A 12,224-nucleotide genomic window follows, 5' to 3' on the forward strand; every position below is an offset into this window, starting at 1 on the left:
TTCAAGGGACGTGGACATTAACACCTGTGGTTCTCTTCCAGCACACCCACTACCCTCGCCTCATCCCCATCATCACCAGCAACTGCAGCTCCAAGTCTGTGGCTGTTAGGAGGTAAGAGCTTCTCCACAGCCTGTCCCTGGTATCCCTGGAAACCAGGCAAAAGTTTCCATGGATACCAGGGACAGAGTTTAAAATAGGAGGAGTGGCTTTTCAGTCTTACTGGAAGCTTCATTCAGACACCAACTTCAGCTCCTGGTGGCGTCAGGCTGCAGTAAGCAGAACATCCATCAATGCGTCTGAGGTATACAGAGTTCAACAATCATAATGTTTCCTGTGAAGAAGAAAGTACAAGTCGCAGGTATGCTAGCTGTTAGCATGTAGTAGTTGCTAATGCTAGCATAGCTGTGTTACTGGAGAGCAGAGTGGTCACAAACATCTGCAGCCGTCAGCAGTAAGAGCATTGTAAGGTTTCTGAGATGGGGGATGCCACTCTGCTCTTCTCTTCTGTGCTAACAGGCGCTGCTATGAGTTCCTGGACCTCCTGCTGCAGGAGTGGCACACGTCGACCCTGGAGAGGTGAGTTCTGCCTCGGCTACGGGACCAGGGCTGCATGGATGGGGATGGGGGAGAAGAAGGGGGTCTGAGTGGAGGGGAGGGGGGAAGCTTGTACCGCCCCCCTCCCCCCTCCCTCCCATGGTGACATTTGAGGCGGCTAGGCGTCGGCTCGCTAAGCTCCTGATGAGCCGAGGTGATCGATGGATGCCGGGTGAGTCTTCATCATCTTCCAGCCGTGAGACGGCTTCCACTCCTGTAACCATGGCCACGGGAGGGGAGGCATTAAAAGCGGGAGGGAACCCCAGGGAGCGAGCTCATTCCTCGAGTGTCGCCGTGGGAACCAGCAGCGCCCATCTCCCTGTCCTCATGTATCCGTCTCGCCCCAGACACGTGGCCGTCCTCACCGAGACCGTCCGGAAGGGAATCCACGACGCCGACTCCGAGGCCCGCTCCATCGCCAGGAAGTACGCGTCTCTGCCTCATACTGCGATGCCAGTGGCGGGAGCGACCTCCAACTCACCTGTCTGTCCCGTCGCAGGTGCTACTGGGGTTTCCATGGCCACTACAGCCGGGAGGCGGAGCTTCTGTTCCAGGCGCTGGAAGCCACCTATCAGAAGGCGCTGCAGTCGCACCTGAAGAGCTCCGACAGCATCGTGTCGCTGCCGCAGTCCGACCGCTCCTCCTCATCCTCGCAGGAGAGCCTCAAGTAAGACCCGGAGGTTCTGGATCTGGTTCTGCTAGCCTTCCTGCAGGATGACTCCAGAACGTTCTCTGCTTTGTTCCAGCCGACCTCTGTCTGTGAAGAGCGTCATCGGAGGCAGCATCACCAGAAGTAAGTGTGTGTGAGCCGAGCCCGTCCAGAACCGTGTCGGGTCCAGAGGGCTCCGGTCCAGTGTCTCCTATCTGTCCCCGTCCAGGTAAGCTGGCGGGCTCCAGGGCGTCGGCCGCGCCGGGCTCCCTGCAGCGTTCCCGTAGCGACATCGACGTCAACGCCGCCTCCAGCGCCAGGTCCCGCCTGGGAGGCGTCCCGGCCTCCTCGCCGTTCGGCGCCGCCGCCGCCCTGCCCCCGGGGTCCTACGCCTCGCTAGGTAAACCCGTCCTGCTGTGCAAAAGTAACGGGTCGGACTGACTGACTGATTCAAAGGTTTTCCAGAGGATGGATCGCTCACATTTATTCCAAACTGATCATTATTTCAGTAATTGATTATTCTGACAATTCTTGAGACAATTATTTGAAACCATTAACACAATAAAAAAATGTTTTTTCCTTTAACCACTTAAGCCAAGTGCACGAGAAATACAGTAAAAGATAGAGATAAATAATTTAACTCTTTATTTAAATCAGAAAATGTAGTCAATATCAGCATTCCTTTAGTGAATGTTTGATCATTTGCAGCAAAGGATGCATCTGCAGCTGAAAATCAGAACCACTCAGGCCGTCCTGAACATCGGCTCAGCGAATGGCTGATCTGGAAATCAGTTATTGATTAATAGCTGATTAATAGGAGACTTTTCCAGAACCAAGTGAAGCTGAAGCTGCTGTTAGAGGAGTTTGGTTGGAACAGATTTACGCAGAATGTTTTATCTTGAATACAAAATGTTTGTGTTGTTTTGTCCAGGTTTGGTTTAATTTTGGCTCCGACTGTTTAGTCAGTTGATGATTATTTCAACAACCGATTAATGGTTGCAGCCCTCCTTTATTCCAGCTCTGTCCAGGGTCAAAGTGTTCTGACCTTTGACCCTGGACAGCGTTCTTGTCAGTAGGATGGTCTGATCAGGGCTGGGCCAGTGATTGATTTTAGTCCTTAATCAGAGATATGTTATCTGTGGTCTCCTGTTTTTATTTTCTTATGAAATCTGTGACATATCTTCATCTTTAGGAAAGAGTTTCACTCTCAGTACGGGTTTGGACTTCTCTCTTTTATTTACTTCAGCACAGCTCACAGTTTTTAACTTTAGCCTGGAGATGCTAACACAACTAATATAATTACATCACTAATTGAGAATAGCACAAAGTCTTTATTATTTACTATTAATTCCAGCATTACTGGCACCGTAAATGATCAATTCTCTAATAAAACACCATAACTTTTTATTTTCTTAACGATGTAGAGCTAATTAAATGACCTGAACAAGACATTTATACATTATAAGTAACACCTTCATCAGTTATAGGAGGAATAAAAGAAATAAGGAGACATGAAAAACATGATCAACTAGAATGAAAACCATTTACAATGTATACGTAAGAAACTTAATTGAGCAAAAGTCAATAACAAACTAATGAATTAGGTACACAGAAGAAAAACAAATCTGGTTGCTACAACCAGGGTTGTAAAAATTAGACAAGTAAATGGACAAGTAAAACGTCACAGTTTTGCTTTTACTGAGCCATTTATGTTATTCTGAGAGACTTTTTGTTGGTAGAGTCTTATACATAGGAAAAACAATAGATGAAAACACCATTTAATCTATGATGGGGAAATTTTCCTTCAACTGTAAAGTGATCAAATAAAGCTCATTCATAGAATCACAATGCAACCATTTGTTCATAGAGTAAAACTTAGCATGCGAAAGGTAAATGTTATAATTTAGTTTGGTTAAGAATAATTATTGCACCGTCAATAATTTCAGGTACCAGAGGGAAACGGTAACGCCTTGATGAGCTCAGAGGCTCAAACTGATGAATAAAGAGGATGGATGCTCTCTGCTGAAATATTTCTTTCCATCTTTCATGTTCTTTCAGCAAACAGTTGAGACAGTTTGCTGAAAGAACATGCTGTTATTCCTGCCATTCAAAGTATTCTTAAAAGATTGTCTGTTAGTCTGCAGCTCATGTGACCAAACCACCGAGGAGATGAAAAGTTAAAACACTCAACATTGTCTTGAACACAAGCTCTAGTTGGCTAACCCAAGATCACTGGGTCTCCTTAAAAGGTAGAGTCTCTGAGAACAGTTTATAAAAATATAGCCAGTGTTGTCAGTGTTCGAGCTGACTGTCCAGGAATGACCCAAAATTTGTCACAGTTTCAACAGGTTGGCCCTTGAGTGAAACTGGAGCCAATTTGAGGTCATTTAATTAGCTCCACCTCCTTACAAAAAATTAATAATAAATAATAAAGACTTTGTGCTATTCTCATTTAGTTATGTAGTTATATTAGTTGTGTTACCACCCCCACGCCATTAGAGGCAGTAGCAGGCCCAAAAAGATGCGACTGAGGAGCAGATTTAGAAGTTCACCGAAAACTACAGAATTTGTTAAAAATTGTGAGTTTTGCTGAAGTAAATAAAAGAAGTTCAAATACATGCTGAGAGTGAAACTCCTTCCTAAAGGTGAACATGATTTCAAAATAAAATAAAAATGGGAGACCACGGATAATATAGGAAATAGCGCCCCCTTCACTTCCGGAGTTTAAAGGTCTCATTTCCAAATAAGGTATGAGACTGACGGCGGTCCGACCCGCCCCTTCCTGTTTGCTGCAACAAGGTCCTTATACATAAAATTTTACTTGGTCTGAAAAAATCAGATGTTTTATTTTGAAGCCTATGGAACCTCTGCTCCAGAGCTGACCTGGTTCTGGTTCCTGATCTGGACCAGGATCAGCTCTCCCAGTGGTTTACCCCTATTTCCTCCTGATACTCCTGGTTCCTCCTGATTCCTCCTGGTTCCCCTGGTTCCTTTATATCTCCAGGAGGAACCTAGTTCCCCTGGTTCCTCCTGGTCCTTATTGGTTCCTCCTGGTTCCTCCTGGTTCCTCCTGGTTCCTCCTGGTTCCCCTGGTTCTTCCTGGTCCTTATTGGTTCCTCCTGGTTATCCTGGTTCCTCCTGATTCCTCCTGGTTCCCCTGGTTCTTCCTGGTCCTTATTGGTTCCTCCTGGTTATCCTGGTTCCTCCTGATTCCTCCTGGTTCCCCTGGTTCTTCCTGGTCCTTATTGGTTCCTTCTGGTTATCCTGGTTCCTCCTGATTCCTCCTGGTTCCTCCTGGTTCCCCTGGTTCTTCCTGGTCCTTATTGGTTCCTCCTGGTTATCCTGGTTCCTCCTGATTCCTCCTGGTTCCCCTGGTTCCTTTATATCTCCAGGAGGAACCTAGTTCCCCTGGTTCCTCCTGGTCCTTATTGGTTCCTCCTGGTTCCCCTGGTTTCTCCTGGTTCCTCCTGGTTCCTCCTGGTTCCCCTGGTTCTTCCTGGTCCTTATTGGTTCCTCCTGGTTATCCTGGTTCCTCCTGATTCCTCCTGGTTCCCCTGGTTCCTTTATATCTCCAGGAGGAACCTAGTTCCCCTGGTTCCTCCTGGTCCTTATTGGTTCCTCCTGGTTCCCCTGGTTTCTCCTGGTTCCTCCTGGTTCCTCCTGGTTCCCCTGGTTCTTCCTGGTCCTTATTGGTTCCTCCTGGTTATCCTGGTTCCTCCTGATTCCTCCTGGTTCCCCTGGTTCCTTTATATCTCCAGGAGGAACCTAGTTCCCCTGGTTCCTCCTGGTCCTTATTGGTTCCTCCTGGTTCCTCCTGGTTCCTCCTGGTCCTTATTGGTTCCTCCTGGTTCCCCTGGTTTCTCCTGGTTCCTCCTGGTTCAGGAGGAATCAGGAGGAACCAATAAGGACCTCCTTATTGGTTCCTCCTGGTTCCCCTGGTTTCTCCTGGTTCCTCCTGGTCCTTATTGGTTCCTCCTGGTTCCTCCTGGTTCCTCCTGATTCCTCCTGGTCCTTATTGGTTCCTCCTGGTTCCCCTGGTTTCTCCTGGTTCCTCCTGGTCCTTATTGGTTCCTCCTGGTTCCCCTGGTTCCTCCTGGTCCTTATTGGTTCCTCCTAGTTCCCCTGGTTCCTCCTAGTTCCCCTAGTTCCTCCTGGTTCCCCTAGTTCCTCCTGGTTCCCCTGGTTCCTCCTGGTCCTTATTGGTTCCTCCTAGTTCCCCTGGTTCCTCCTAGTTCCCCTAGTTCCTCCTGGTTCCCCTGGTTCCTCCTAGTTCCCCTAGTTCCTCCTGGTTCCCCTGGTTCCTCCTAGTTCCCCTAGTTCCTCCTGGTTCCCCTGGTTCCTCCTAGTTCCCCTAGTTCCTCCTGGTTCCCCTGGTTCCTTCTGGTTATCCTGGTTCCTCCTAGTCCCCCTAGTTCCTCCTGGTTCCTCCTAGTTCCCCTGGTTCCTCCTAGTTCCCCTAGTTCCTCCTGGTTCCCCTGGTTCCTCCTAGTTCCCCTAGTTCCTCCTGGTTCCCCTGGTTCCTCCTAGTTCCCCTAGTTCCTCCTGGTTCCCCTGGTTCCTTCTGGTTATCCTGGTTCCTCCTAGTCCCCCTAGTTCCTCCTGGTTCCCCTGGTTCCTCCTAGTTCCCCTAGTTCCTCCTGGTTCCCCTGGTTCCTCCTAGTTCCCCTGGTTCCTCCTAGTTCCCCTAGTTCCTCCTGGTTCCCCTGGTTCCTCCTAGTTCCCCTAGTTCCTCCTGGTTCCCCTGGTTCCTCCTAGTTCCCCTAGTTCCTCCTGGTTCCCCTGGTTCCTTCTGGTTATCCTGGTTCCTCCTGATTCCTCCTGGTTCCCTTGGTTCCTGTGTGTCAGGTGAGCGGTTCTCCCAGTGATTTTAGTGTCTCTCCTGTAAACAGTGTTTTTTCTTTGCCTGGTGGATATTAATGGCTGCTCCTCAGCAGTGATGGAAGCTTACTGGAACGAGGCTCCCAGTGCTCCCATTAAGCGGCCTGTTTCCGTTCATTGGACTGACAGTAACCACTAGACCTGTCCATCTTGTCCATCCTGTCTTGCTGCTAATGTCTCCCCTCTTCTCCATTCTGCTGCCTTTTTTAAAAAGACGGTGTTGCTGCTAAGAGTGACGGTAAGCTCCAGTTTCTGTTAGAGACGTCCCCGTCTGTCCTCTGTTAGAGACGTCCCCGTCTGTCCTCTGTTAGAGACGTCCCCGTCTGTCCTCTGTTAGAGACGTCCCCGTCTGTCCTCTACTGATCGACCTGTGTCCCCTCCATCTGTCTTTTCCCCCTCTTGTTGGTTGTGTGGATGTCCTCTGCCTGTCGTCTTTCATTGGGGACACAGCGTCCTCATCTGGACATGCTTCGTTAAAGCATTATGATCAAAAAGCACGATAACGGTGAGAGCCGTGACGACGCTTCAGTGAGAGACGGTCATCACATAAAAGACGACGGCAGAACGAAAAACACCTATGAATAAACTGCAGAAGTACTATTAACCAGCAGATCTTCAGGTTGTTATTTCGTCTCTAGAGACGCCGCTTTGTCTCTTGTCCCTCATGGAGGTCCTCCTCAGTCTGTCCTCAGTCTGTCCTCAGTCTGTCCTCCTTCATATCCAAACTATCGAGTGTCTCTTGTGTCTCTGCAGGTCGTGTTCGTATGAGAAGACAGAGCTCCGGCAGCGTGGGCGGAGCCAGTCCATCAGTAGTGGACAGCAGGGGGCGGAGTCGAGCCAAAGTGGTCTCCCAGTCGCAGCGTAAGTCTGTTTGATGATGATGATGAAGATGTGCCTGTCGACCATCTTTATTTCACTGCTGCAGTGAAATCTGCTCATGTCTCATCTGATCGTCTTCATGCTCCACCATGCACACTCAGTTCTCTGGTCATCTGCAGGCCACAGTGCATGCTGGGTAAAAATCTACAAACATGCATCCCTCTGTCTGTTTCTGACTGTCCACTCTGTCCACTCTGTCCACTCTGTCCACTGCGCCCTGCGGCCTGTTGCTCCCATCACCCAGGATCCAGATCAGCCAATCCCATCAGTGGTAAGGCCTAAGCTCCACCCGATCAGGTTGACCCCTGACCCCTCCAGCTGCACGCCCCTTGCTCCTCTAGCAGTCTGTGTCGCCTGCAGCTGCATGACTCTGATTCAACAGTTCACTTCTGGTTTCTGCAGTTTTCACTGGTTCCACTGCATCCTTAGTCCTCCATGTGTGTCCCTGGGTCCCCCTAAGGCCCGCCTCCTCCCTGCTGCCGCTGCGCCCCATAGGCCGCCCGCCCGCCGTCCAGTTCTCAGTGTGTGTGTCGTTTGCTCCCCACAGCTGGCAGTCGCTCCAGTTCCCCAGGGAAGCTGCTGGGCCAGAGCTACGGCCGCCTCCCCCGGGCCGCGGCGCCGCCCAGCACCGCCGCAGAGAGGCGCAGCAGGATCCCCCGCAGCCAGGGCTGCAGCCGCGAGGCCAGCCCCAGCAGGCCGGGCCTGGGTAGGCCATCCATCCACCGATCTATCCTTCTGAGCATCCATCCATCATCCATCCGAGCATCCATCTATCATCCATCCATCCATCCATCATCCATCCATCCATCATCCATCCATCCACCGATCTATCCTTCTGAGCATCCATCCATCATCCATCCGAGCATCCATCTATCATCCATCCATCCATCATCCATCTGAGCATCCATCCATCAACCATCCATCCATCCATCCATCCATCCATCCATCATCCATCCATCCACCGATCTATCCTTCTGAGCATCCAACCATCATCCATCTGAGCATCCATCCATCAACCATCCATCCATCCATCATCCATCCGAGCATCCATCAACCATCCATCCACCGATCTATCCTTCTGAGCATCCATCCATCATCCATCTGAGCATCCATCCATCAACCATCCATCCATCCATCCATCATCCATCTGAGCATCCATCTATCATCCATCCATCCATCCATCCATCATCCATCCATCCACCGATCTATCCTTCTGAGCATCCAACATCATCCATCCATCCATCCATCCATCATCCATCCACTGATCTATCCTTCTGAGCATCCAACCATCATCCATCCATCCACCTGTCTCACCAGCTCTTAAGCTGCAGGACATTTTTAGAACCTTTTTAAAGCCCTGGTACTGACCCGGTCCAGCCTGGTCCATTTCTGTCTGGTTGGATGAGTGAAATTTGTCGTCAATGAAGATGGGAAAAAAAAAGAAGATTTTCTCTCGTCTGCAGCAGCAGACAGACTTTGTTTCTTCTTCTACTGTTTTAAGTCGCTCTGCCCTTCTACTCTCCTCTCCAGTCCTCCGTCTGTCAGCAGATGTTTGATGATAAACCAATCAGAGTTTAGCACCTTCTTATGTGGAGTTATCTCCTGGAGCAGGTTCTGTGTCCTGGTTCTGTGTGTCTGGGCCTCTGGTGGCCGTCCAGAACCAGTGTTTCCTTCTCTATTTCCTTCCTGTTTCTCTCCTGCCTGATGTTTTCAGCTAAGCAGTTGTCCTGACAGCTAGCCTGCGTGCTAATGCTCTTCTTCTTCTGCTGCTGTCCCCCACTGCACGCTAGCCCGGAGCCGCATCCCGCGCCCCAGCATGAGTCAGGGCTGCAGCCGCGACACCAGTCGCGAGAGCAGCCGCGACACCAGCCCCGCTCGGGGCTTCGCTCCTCTGGGTGAGTACGGCCTGGTTCCTCAGGGTCGCTGCTGCCTTTCCAACGTTTTACTTAGAATGAATCCTGGTCAATCAGCAGCAAACTGACTACTCTTGAATGAATTAAAACACAACCAGAAGCTGTGGCTGGAAGGCTCCATGCTGCTGCTTTTAGCTCCACTCATCACCTTCATCAGCCTGGGAAGGGTCAAAGGTCATCCCCACACCCTCTGGAATCTGTTCTATAAACATTATTCCCAATGTAATAACAATAATGATAAATTACAATAAAAAATTATATAAGAAAAAAAAGTCTAAAACAAAATTAATGAAAATTACATAAAAATTTTTTTTTATAAATTATTACATTGAAAAATTTCAATTGGAATTAAAGAAAATAATAAAATTAAAACATTAAAAAAGGTTATTATTCCCAAGAGGAAAACATCTCAAGGTCACAGCTCCATCTCAGGCTGAGTTAGCAGGTCAAAGGTCATGACTCTGAACCAGTCTGACTGCTTGGGAGGGTTCCTGGAGAAAACCTCTTCTCTAGAACCAACATGGCCGCCGGACCGAGGTTAGCGGAGCAGAGACTTCTGTGATGCTGGACCAGAACCAGACCCAGCAATCAGTGAGGCACGGTGGTGGAGGAGTGATGATGTGGGCTTCCAGTGGAGCAGGCTGTCTCGTCTGAGTAAAACCTTAGAAATAAAAGCTGCAGTAGCTTTTTTACCATGACTCCACCTACTTCCTGTTTCCTGCTTCCTGTTTCCTGATGCTGAGTGTCTGGGTTTAGAGGAGCTACTGAAGATGGTCTGGATGTGTCTGTAGTAGTTGTGCTGGTCACTGAGGACTGGAGGGTCAAAGGTTAAATGTGAGTGGCTCTGGGGCCTGGTCCTCTGCTGTCATATTTAACCCAGAGGCCAACTGGGCAAACTGGACCCAGTAGTTCTGATCCAGTAGTGACTTCCTGGTTCTCTCGCAGCCTCCAGACGCCACTCCCGTTCCACCAGCGCTCTGTCCTCAGCAGAACCCCACGGCCAGTCAGGTGACCTGCATGTTCCCAGTCCTCCCAGCGTGAGCTGGAGTGGTCCACCAGTCTGCTTCTGTTGTCGTTCCTCATGGCTGCAGCCAGAACCCATCAGAACCCATCAGATTTCAGTCTTTACTCCAGCATGGCAGATTTTTCTTTAGTTGTCATGGAAAACATGTAGTTTTGGTTCCAATCCACATTTCACACAGAAAGTGACGTTTTTCTGTTCCTTGTGTTTTCAGCCTGATTGTTTCAGTTTTCATCCCTTAATGAGACTCTGAACATCTGGTGCATGTTTCTGTTTCTTCTTCTTCTGTTGAGTTCCTCTGCTTGTTGTGCGCTGATGATTAAACCAAAGAAGAAGAAGGTAAGTCTCAGGCAGCCGGTTCCCTTCATTAATCGGCGGTCCGTCTTGTTTTTGTAGATCGATACGGTCTGACCCACCAAGCCAGGATTTCTGCGTCGGTGAACGCCATGCGGGTCCTGAACACCGGCACCGAGGTGGAGGCGGCTGTGGCCGACGCTCTGGTGAGTGACTTCCTGCTTCCACGCCACAATCCTTCAGAACAGCGGGGGAAAGTTGGAGAAAAGGTCCTTGACAGTTTGGGTTTGTGCTCCTCTTCCTTCTGGCATTTTGCTTGCAGCTGCTGGGAGACTCCAGGAACAAGGTAGACAGATGTGTCCCGCTGTCTGTGTTCACTCCATCGCCAGCCTGTCTGTCTCACTGCCTCCTTTACTTCCTCCGGTTTCGGTCTCGTTTCTGCTCCAGAGCCTCGCCTGCCTCTGAGTTGAAAACAGATTGTTTCACAGATCAGGACTGAATCACATCAAAGCTCTGCATGTGTCTTAACCTCCATCCCTGGTCACTGAGCTCTCATTCCTGCATGACGCTGCATGAACGTTTCCCTCTCCGCTGCAGAGGAAGCCATTGCGGCGGCGCTACGAGTCTCCTGGGATGTACTCTGATGATGACGCCAACAGCGACGCGTCCAGCGCCTGCTCAGAGCGCTCCTACAGCTCCAGGAACGGAGGCATCCCCCACTACCTGCGGCAAACTGAGGACGTGGCTGAGGTGCTGAACCACTGCGCCAGCTCCAACTGGTCCGAGAGGAAGGAGGGCCTGCTGGGCCTGCAGAACCTGCTGAAGAGCCAAAGGATCCTCAGGTGGGAGCCTGTCAGGGAGGGTTAGTAAAGTCCTTGCACCTTCTGCTACTGGGAGTTATTTGAAGGAAACACAGAGCTCCCATAATATGTTGATGACTGTCAGATGCAGTCCCCCTTCAGCAGCCAGATGCTCTCCCCATTCAGGCTCTTCTCAACTGTCTTGAGGAAATTCAAAACATCTTGAATTTTAACAAACTGGAAGCTGAAGTGGTTTTATTCAATCCCAGTCAAATGGCAGATCCTCATTGTACCGACCTCTTTCTGTTGTCACCAACTTCCAGGTTAGATACACGATGGCTGTAATAACCGCATAAATGCTGTGGAAAGATCATCACTTTAAATCTCAGACATTTTTCCAAGGAATGACTAAGGCTGCATCATCACCACCAGCCCTGTTGAGTCCGCTGTAACCCGACTCCGGTCCACTGTAACCCGACTCCGGTCCGCTGTAACCCGACTCCGCTCCGCTGTAACCCGACTCCGCTCCGCTGTAACCCGACTCCGCTCCGCTGTAACCCGACTCCGGTCCGCTGTAACCCGACTCCGCTCTGCTGTAACCCGACTCCGGTCCGCTGTAACCCGACTCCGCTCCGCTGTAACCCGACTCCGCTCCGCTGTAACCCGACTCCGCTCTGCTGTAACCCGACTCCGCTCCGCTGTAACCCGACTCCGGTCTGCTGTAACCCGACTCCGGTCTGCTGTAACCCGACTGTCCGCTGTAACCCGACTCCGGTCCACTGTAACCCGACTCCGGTCCACTGTAACCCGACTCCGGTCCGCTGTAACCCGACTCCGGTCCGCTGTAACCCGACTCCGCTCCGCTGTAACCCGACTCCGCTCCGCTGTAACCCGACTCCGCTCCGCTGTAACCCGACTCCGCTCCGCTGTAACCCGACTCCGCTCCGCTGTAACCCGACTCCGGTCCACTGTAACCCGACTCCTCACTCTTGCTATACGGTTGGTGAGGTGTGAATGCTAAATGACCTCTGACCTTTGGTTCTCCAAACCTCGGTCTGGGTTCGATTGAAGTGAACTCTGGTTTGGTAAATATGAGCACCAAGCGGACCGGAGAACGCTCCAAAGGCAGGAAGTGGACTACAGCACAGGGCATTCTGGGTAAATACAACCGAAGCTAACGTGCTAGCCTAGCGCT

The 12,224-nt window shown here is 50.4% G+C and overlaps 1 protein-coding gene across 1 annotated transcript in view; it reads left to right on the plus strand.

Annotated features, from left to right (window-relative positions):
* clasp1a (cytoplasmic linker associated protein 1a) overlaps positions 1 to 12,224 on the plus strand; it is a 63,987-nt gene that overhangs the window by 29,099 nt on the left and 22,664 nt on the right. Inside the window, exons 14-24 of the mRNA XM_088003673.1 lie at positions 42 to 112; positions 518 to 577; positions 943 to 1,020; positions 1,095 to 1,262; positions 1,342 to 1,388; positions 1,474 to 1,644; positions 6,876 to 6,983; positions 7,549 to 7,707; positions 8,792 to 8,896; positions 10,332 to 10,435; positions 10,827 to 11,071. Of these exons, the coding sequence (XP_087859799.1) occupies positions 42 to 112; positions 518 to 577; positions 943 to 1,020; positions 1,095 to 1,262; positions 1,342 to 1,388; positions 1,474 to 1,644; positions 6,876 to 6,983; positions 7,549 to 7,707; positions 8,792 to 8,896; positions 10,332 to 10,435; positions 10,827 to 11,071 (1,316 nt within the window). The remainder of the gene's footprint in view (positions 1 to 41; positions 113 to 517; positions 578 to 942; positions 1,021 to 1,094; positions 1,263 to 1,341; positions 1,389 to 1,473; positions 1,645 to 6,875; positions 6,984 to 7,548; positions 7,708 to 8,791; positions 8,897 to 10,331; positions 10,436 to 10,826; positions 11,072 to 12,224) is intronic.

The sequence above is a fragment of the Poecilia mexicana genome, unplaced genomic scaffold (genome assembly GCF_051168715.1).
Source record: "Poecilia mexicana isolate PSO_F unplaced genomic scaffold, ASM5116871v1 scaffold_2, whole genome shotgun sequence".
Taxonomy (NCBI): Eukaryota; Metazoa; Chordata; class Actinopteri; order Cyprinodontiformes; family Poeciliidae; genus Poecilia; species Poecilia mexicana.